Below are 9,020 nucleotides of genomic sequence, written 5' to 3' on the forward strand. Positions count from 1 at the left end.
TGTTTCTGTATAAGCATCCCAAAAACATCCTGATTCTGCCATCAGCGTCATCCCAGTCTCAGCATTAGTATGATTAAAAGCATGGAAGACACTGTATCAGTAACTCTTTTTTATATAGAGAGGTGTCAGGCTGCATTCACAGTTCTGTATCCCAAAATGCCCAATATGTTCATTCCAAACTGCTTTAAGAGTTTTCCAAAGCACAAAGACGACCACACTTAAGACAGTCGCAGCAGGTATTGAAGGTGCGAACATCAGATGGAAATGAGCCACAGCACAAGTTACTTGTTGGCAGCAGAGATCCCAAATTTCCTCTTGTAGTTACTTTAGCCTACCCTAACTGGAAGACAAACACACTAAAAGGTGGTTTAGATGAAGTTAAGCTATAACCTACCTGAAACCTAGAGATAAAGAGTCTCAGTGACTTAACACACTATCAGTAACTTCAGATCTATTTCAACTGCTACCAACCCGTACTGCCCATCCTAACAACAAAACGTGTGTATCCAGCAGGCTCACTACTATCACCAAACTTACTCATTTAGACTAAGATCAAAATGAACTTAGATTTTTGTATTCAGTAATAACTGGTCAATATTTCCTTGAGGTTAATCAAAAATCAAAGCAGAGCTGTTTATACCTACAGCAGGTCTGGACATCAGAGAATACAATTTGCTTCCAGCACCTATTCTGTGTGATACGAAGCTTCAGAACCTCCTTATATGCATGATATCGGTGTTCCACTTCATTTCTAAGAGACTGAAGTTGAAGAAAATACTCATTTTTGAAAAGGACCTCACCCCTCTAACCCAGAGCACGAAGCGAGCTCATTTTAGTTCAGTTACCAAAGACTTCGGTTGAGTTGAAAGAAACAACTCAAGTGTGTGGGTGCCAGTATCCACCCCTGCAGCCCTGATCCAGCTCTGGGGAACAGCACAAGAGGGACGTGGAGCTGCTGGAGCGAGGCCAGAGGAGGCCCCGGAGCTGCTGCGAGGGCTGGAGCAGCTCTGCTCTGGAGCCAGGCTGAGAGAGCTGGGCTGGGGCAGCTGGAGAAGAGAAGGCTCCTCAAGGGGACGCCTTGGAGCAGCTCCAGTGCCTAAAGGGGCTGCAGGAGACCTGGAAAAGGGCCTTCCAACACAAAGCACTCTGTGACTCTGTAAGAAAGAGAGGATGTCTCTGAAGTATAAAGTATGCTGCTGCTTCTTTTTCCATTGACATGAGATCTGTTACAGGTCAACCATGGAGCTTTACAGCTCCAGTCCGTAAAACACATCCTGACATAACTGGCTGAATTCCCACAGTCTCATTAAACACTACCTATGTTCAAAAGGAAAACTCAAGTCAAGTGATCAGCAACATCTGCTTTTAAGAACAGCAGCACCGAGAACTTCCCCTGGCCTGTCATGAGCCCAGCTGAATGGCAAAAGTGATAATGTTTTTGAGATTAAGGCTTTTACAAGCCTCAGTGAGCCCGGAAGCAAAACGAAGAGCAACTTCCATATAACCCATGAAGAACCTTTCTGAAGGCATCCAGCCACCACTGGCTGGAGCAGCAGGAAGGAAGGACTGGTGGGACAGAAGGAGGCCCAGTTCTCCCACACTGGGACTCCCCCTCTGGAGGTGCTCTCCAGCCAGTTTTGTGCAAGAAACATACTGATGCTTTTTACTGCCTTGTTAAAGCAGAGTGAAAACTGGAGTCAAAGGCAGAGATAATACACTTAACTAGGACTCAAACCAAGAGGAATGGACATGAAGACTCACAGTACCATGCCCATCTTGTTTTCAGGAGCTCTATACCGTTTCCAGTTTGGCAAGTGTCCTGTTTCTTGTCAAACAGGATTTGTATCCGTGGATGCCACTAGGGAGCGTTCCCAGCTTCCTTTGTAGGCAAACACCAGCACTGCTCCAGCAGCCGTTTATTCTAATGAGCCTCCACCAAAAGGGGAAAAAAAACCACCCCAGTTTGCTTTCATAGACAAAATAACTCGAGTGCTTCCTCCAGAGCAGTAACTACACGCTGAGTAAAAGCCAAGGACTGCAGCTACTGCTGCTTTTTCGCTTGGTCACTGTGACTTAGCAAATTACTCCCGAAGGGATGATCCTGTCACATGCTTCACCCCCCGTCCATATGCCCACAACAGATATGGGCATGGCAATTTGTTGCCAACTCTGTCAATGCCACCCTATATCCTTCCCTGCTGCTCACCCCTTGGTCTTGTTACTCCTTCCCTGAGAACAAGCCTTTTTTACTGACACAGTAATTTACTTAGCAAACATGCAGGGAGATGCATTCCTTAGTTGAGTAAGGAGAGAAGGGGGCTGCAAGGATGCTGCAGAGGGACTCTTCATCAGGGGCTGGAGTGGTAGGACAAGGGATGATGGGTTCAAACTGAAACAGGGGAAGTTCAGGTTAGATATAAGGAAGAAGATCTTTACTGTGAGGCTGGTGAGGCGCTGGAATGGGTTGCTCAATGAGGCAGTAAATGCCCCATCCCTGGCAGTGGTGGACAGAGCCCATGGCAGGGGGTTGGAAACGGATGATTTTAAGGTCCCTTCCAACCCCAAACCACTCTATGATTCTCTAAGATACACAGAAATCTGATTAAGTAAGAGTAAGATAAAGATACAGGGAATTATGGGGAACAACAATCACAGAATCTGTTGCTTATACACACACAACCCACTTCCTTCTCTCTGTGGGCTCTCTGAGGCTGAACCATTCTTTAACATGCTACAGGAAACAGTTTGGTAGAAAAATGTTTAACAACTTATATTTAATACAGTGTTTCTTGCACACCGTGGAAATTAAAAGCCACTCCAAGGCATGTTTCAACACATCAGCTCTATTGTTGAGCACTATTTCAAAGAGCATAGTATGCAGCACATAAAGGAAATCATCGTCCCTATTTCCTCTTGTTTAAGCTCCTGCTCAAAGAGGGTAGGAGGGACAGAAAATTAAACCCAATTGTTCTTGGTTTCTTAGTTAAGTCAAGACAATGACTAAGGTGTAACAGAGAACTAATAGGAAGAAGGGGGTTGCAAATGGCAGCTGGAGTATAGCTCCAGAGAGAAAGCAGAGTATTTAATCCAGTTATTAAAAAGACCTTTTGGTTTTCCTCAAAATCTGAAGTTAAAACAGTCTCTGAAGAAAAACATCAATGGTTGATTAAATAAGCAATGTAACAACTACTCACCTGTCTGAACATCTATAACCATCTGATGGCCACCTCTCATCCCTGGTCGGCTGTCTTCTCCATCACCTTTAACAAAGAGGGAAGGGAGAGTTTGCCATTAGAAGACTTTAAAATCAAAGATATAACCCCACGTATGGCCTAAATACTATATGGGAGGAAGCTGAGCAACTTAATAACTCATCATTCTTTAAGCATTAGCATAACACTTTTCCCAGGGAAAACTCTTCTGGGCATTATAAAACTGTGGAGTCTTATATTGGATTGCCTGGTGACTGATAGTACAGAGAGGTAAAGTCAATACAGTGCTCTGCTGTGATTCTGAGAGCCTTGGAAAGGAGCTCGAGAGCTCCTGAAGCATGCAGGTCTGCACAAACAAGCTCTGAACTACCTCTGCAGCTCTCCAGCTGTGAGGACACAGACAACCCTTTGCTTCCCTTCCATGTCTCCCCAGCTGAGAGCTGCCTGAAGGCTGAGCAGTGAGAAAAGACACTCAAATGACAGGGTATGTACCCATGGGATGGAAGCAAAGAGGTAACAGTGTAGACACAGCTTTGCACCAATTACTTATTCTCACATAGAAGGGAATTCCAACCATCCCATTAAAGCAGCTTTCCAACCACTTTAGATATCTTAAGCATTCAGGCCAGGTGTCATCCATGGGAAGCAAAATTAGAAAGATAACCCACATTCTGTTGGCAGAGAAACCTCCCTGTACTCATAGATAACCCTTCCCAAGAGGTTTAGGTACTGTCACACCTGGAATCCTACATGTGCTGTGTGACAATGACTCCGGTACTGAAGGCTGCTGCTAGGAATCTCCTCTCAAGGCAAAATGCAACGGAAAGAGATTCTGCAGTTTCCATTTACTGTGTAACAGATCAAGACTTCAAAAGATGCATCTAACCTTAAATACTCCCTGTTAAGATAACAGATTGATTTGCCACTCTTTGCTGTACATTCAAGTTGATTCCACAGGCTAAATCCAGTCACACAGGTAACTGCTCTCATGCTTAACTTCTGTTCCGAGATTAGATTCCAAACTCGTGAGCTGTCCTTGAACTTACAGCTACTGCTCCTGTAGTGTTCCTTATTCAACCAGAAACCAGGCTGCATTTCACCAGCTTTGCAGAGAAATGCAAGTTTTTCATAGAGGAAACCATTCCCTAGAACAACTGTCCTGAAAGAGGCTTTCTTGCCTCGTTTTCTTACTCAATACCCTCAAAGGAACAAGACTGACAGTATATGAGTTATTTCTTAAGAGAAGTCCTTACCTTTGGTGCTTTTGGGGATGATCTGCCCCCAGCGAGGTTTGTATTCCTGCTTTGAATAAGCCATCTGCAAAACAGAAGTGATGCTGTGTGAAACGTTCATGGAGATAGGCTGAGAGAGTTGGGGCTGTTCAGCCTGGAGAAGTGAAGCTGCTGGAGACCTCAGAGCAGCTTCAGTGTCTGAAGGGGGCTACAAGGATGCTGCAGAGGGACCTTCATCAGGGACTGTAGCAACAGGACAAGGGGTGATGGGTTCAAACTGAAACAGGGGGAATTCAGGTTGGAGATAAGGAAGAAGTTCTTCCCTGTGAGGGTGCTGAGGAGCTGGCACAGGGTGCCCAGAGAAGTGGTAAATGCTCCATCCCTGGCAGTGTTCAAGGCCAGGTTGGACAGAGCCTTGGGTGACATGGTCTAGTGTGAGGTGTCTCTGCCCAGGACAGGGGGTTGGAACTGGATGATCTTCAGGTCCTTTCCAACCCAAACCATTCCGTGATTCTATGATTTATACTTTCATTATAGTAAAATCACTTTTAACGCAGGTAACTTCAGCCTAACTGAGCCCAGAATGCTACTCCAAACCCTGCATTTGAAGTGAATTCCCTACCTACGTCAGTTAGTTTGTTAAACTTGTAACTGAACTAAACGGGTAAGCACTAAAGTAAAAAGAATACTCCCCACTTTGCCTGCCAGGTCATGCCAATTGTCTATAAATCTCCAGTGCAGTGTATTTAATGCAGAATAGAATCCCTCCCCTTTATTTAAGCACAAGGGAAGTTGCCAGTGCATGTAAAATTCAACCATTTGAGTACACGTTAAGTTAAAACTAGGTCAGGCAGCATCTCTGGAGCTTCAGCTAAGATAAAGGGCAGCAAAGCAGATTGTTTAAGTGCTACAATGAGAGTCCTGGATGAGAAACAAACTAATAGTTCACTTTCTCTTCAGAGTTAAGCAAGAGGAGAAGCAGAAGATGCATTAGGTCACTGGCCAGCTATGCCAACTGCAGCATCTCTGTAAGAAGCAGTGACTCCAGCACCATCCAAGCTCCCCCTGTCTCCCTCCTTCTGTACACCTACCACATTTCATCTCCTCAGTGTCAAGAGGCAGCTCCTAACTGTGGTTACATGTTACCAGAATATCACATCGATGTTAATCTTTTGAGAAGGAGATTCATAGCACCCGGGTGCCCTGGGGCTGCTCTTTAGTCTGGGAAGGGTTTCCTTTGGGCAACTTGTTGATACTGTTCTCCAAATGTCTCCTCTAAAAACCTACTTTATGTTCTGCAGGCACCACAAGCTAATGGCCAGCCTCTTCTCCCCTGCTCACCTGGCCATATCCCCCCCAACACCACCCCACCACCTCCAGACACAAGTTCTTCATGACAAGCTCTTCATGGCTTTAACCTGCCAGAGGGGAGATTGAGATGAGCTCTGAGGCAGAAGCTCTTCCCTGTGAGGGTGCTGAGGCGCTGGCACAGGGTGCCCAGAGAAGCTGTGGCTGCCCCATCCCTGGCAATGTTTAAGGCCAGGTTGGACACAGGGGCTTGGAGCAACCTGCTCTAGTGGAAGGTGTCCCTGCCCGTGGCAGGGATTGGAGCTGGATGAGCTTTGAGACTCCTCCCAACCCAAACCATTCCATGAGTCTGTAATAAACATTTATTCCACATTCATGCAACACCTGCGGGAAAAAAGAGAGTTCAAACACCCAGTTCAACTACCACAGGCAGATTGAGGACTCATGTGATAGATTCACACTGGTTTGTACTGGAACAGTACATTGCACCTCCCACTGCTCTGGTGCAGGACGCATTCAAAGGTCCTTCATCACCCAGCATCCACCAGGTCACTGTCCAACCACAACAGTCATGCTCTTTGGTAGCACAGCACTCTGCAAACGTACTCAGGAATCAGTTTTACATTCCAGAGCAGAGAAAGGAAAACTGAAGTTACCAAACTGCATCTAATACTTCGTAGTTCTTCTGACCCCAGTAACTGTGGCTTGGAGGGAACGATTTAACAGATTACCAATGCCTCTATTTATTTATAGAAAATCCCTTGGTAGGCAGACAGACAGAAAAAGAATAATCCCCCCTGCACCCATCCCTGTTTATTTACTAAAAGGTAAAAAAAAAATCCTTGTTAAGCACAAACACAACGTTCAGATCATATTTTAAAGCATTTTCTTGGCATCCTGGAGTTTGTCATGACCGAAATCCAGGTTTTAATTAAAACCCAAGCCAGCAAGTGCTTGCTGGGAGAAGATGAATACTCTATTTAAAGAGCTTCTAATAGGAAAATAAGGGCACTCAAGAGCTCCTGAAAGGTGCTGAATTTGGTGTTAAGACACAAAACTGCTTTCAACTTTCCTAAACTCAGCTTTGCGCATTCAATGCTCTGGGAAAGCAGGTTTTTCTTTCACCTGCCTTAGAACCAAAAGCATCAGCTTTCTCCCAGCACAAGGTAACTGAGGGAAGCCAAAGGTCTGTTCAACATAGGTAGCAAAGTGGTTTATTTTGGTTTTAAGAGAAGGGTTCCAAACTTCCACTTCTTCAGCATCTGCCTAGTTGGGACCAGACATGAGAGGTTTTAAGCTTGAGATTTTGTGAATTCTGATGCAGAAAAGCCAACTTCCAACAGAACAAATACATGAGCTGTAAGAAATCTCATACTTGGGGAAGTTCAGGTTAGACCTAAGGAAGAAGCTCTTCCCTGTGAGGGTGCTGAGGCACTGGCACAGGGTGCCCAGAGAAGCTGTGGCTGCCCCATCCCTGGCAGTGTTCAAGGCCAGGTTGGACACAGGGGCTTGGAGCAACCTGCTCTAGTGGAAGGTGTCCCTGCTCGTGGCAGGGGTTGGAGCTGGATGAGCTTTAAGGTCCCTTCAACCCAAACCAGTCTGGGGTTCTGTGATTCTATGACTCAGGCAGGTTTTTCTAGCCACAAACCCAGACAGAAATCCAGCCTTTTGGTTATCAGAGGTCTTCAAGGCAGAATGCAAAACTGTATTTATCCCTACGGCAGCTAAGAGATAACTGGACATAAATAGTCCAAGGGGATGAATTACACCCCATACCATCTGAAAGGGTGATTTAACCTCTCTCCCATGCTCCACACCCACAGGCTGCACTTGTCAAGATATGACACTTCCCCCCTGCTGTGCTTTCAGCCTCGTAATAATGCTTCTTGTCTTCCATGGGACATTGGTTTGGAACTACTCCAGCCTGCTTCCCAGAAACGTTTCTTTCTGCTGGGAGCAGTTCCACATCCATTCTACTCGCACTGCAAACCAGCAGCAGCTTGCTTTGGAAGCTGAATCACCACCTGTCTGACACCACCAGGGAAATGAAGGTGGATTTCTAGGTGGATCCTCCACCCGATGCCAGCCTTATCCTAGCGCGCTCCTTATGTTTCTTGCCTGGATAACACTGTGGACCAAAAGGTCTCCAAAGCTCCTGCTTTGGAGGTGCTGAAGATCAGGTCGGGGCCTGCTCAGGCTTGTCAGCTCTTCCCAATGAATCAGTTTAAATCTCAAGACTCCCATAGAAAATGAAGTGTTAAGTGGAAGCCTTGAAAGGAAGCCTTTTCCTTCTCTCCGGAGGCCTCTCATTTCAGTGTCCTGTGTTTACTCTCCAAAATCCCAGCCAAAACCAGTACTTTTATTCTGTGCTATTTTCAAGCCCTTCACAGCGAGTTGTGACGCATTTTGGATGTAACAACGTCGAGTTCACAGTGGTTAAAGCTCAGTAAATTCCACCTCCCTGATAACCAAAGCCTTTACTTTGTCCGTGAATTACAGGTTACCCAGAAAGGATTAGGATAAACATCACAGACAAACACATTTAACTTGTTGAAGCCATTCAGGTACAAGTAAAAACCGTATTAAGTTTCTTTTTAGACAACACACATGTCTAGATCAGATTCCTCAAATCTATTCGCTGCCAATGGCTGAGAACACTTTGGGGTGGGCACGCAGCCCTTGAATTCTGGGTGCTGGGGTTTAAGACATTCCTAGAATCAAAGAAAAGCACCCAAAACACATGAACAGATGGAGGTTTTCTGCAGTCACCAAAATCCTTCTAAAGAAAAGCTGGAGGAGAAAACAAAGATGACACCAGATAAAACCCCAGCCATCACTCAATGAGTTCCTCAAGGCGTGGGAGCAACAAGGAAACACACACATTTTTTCCAGCCTCAAAGCTGTAATATTCTCATGTGCTTTCTTCTTAACAGAAACAAGGTTTGCTCTCAAATCCCTAGCAGACATGCTGCTTTGACACAAACCCTACCATCTCCTTGGCTTTGGGTCCCCCAGCAAAGCTTCTCCCTTCCATATATCCCAGTACTACAGAGCAGCAAGCCAGCATACACACTTCCTCAGAACTGAATCTAAACACATTTGATGGTACAATGAGGCACATACATATTTTATATATAGAATCATATATTCTATTCTTATTTTATATATAGAATCACAGATTGGGTTGGGTTGGAAAGGACCTTAAGATCATCCAGTTCCAACCCCCTGCCATGGGCAGGGACACCTCACACTAGACCATGTCACCCAA

The 9,020-nt window shown here is 45.4% G+C and overlaps 1 protein-coding gene across 1 annotated transcript in view; it reads right to left on the minus strand.

Annotated features, from left to right (window-relative positions):
• The window catches only part of LOC104408043 (muskelin-like), a gene marked incomplete at both ends in the record, with an annotated part of 30,868 nt that overhangs the window by 5,635 nt on the left and 16,213 nt on the right, over positions 1 to 9,020 (minus strand). The window contains 2 exons of the mRNA XM_010017497.1: positions 3,195 to 3,260; positions 4,466 to 4,529. Coding sequence (XP_010015799.1) covers positions 3,195 to 3,260; positions 4,466 to 4,529 — 130 coding nt within the window. The remainder of the gene's footprint in view (positions 1 to 3,194; positions 3,261 to 4,465; positions 4,530 to 9,020) is intronic.

Source organism: Nestor notabilis, unplaced genomic scaffold (assembly GCF_000696875.1).
Source record: "Nestor notabilis isolate BGI_N333 unplaced genomic scaffold, ASM69687v1 scaffold25026, whole genome shotgun sequence".
In the NCBI taxonomy this organism is placed as follows: domain Eukaryota; kingdom Metazoa; phylum Chordata; class Aves; order Psittaciformes; family Psittacidae; genus Nestor; species Nestor notabilis.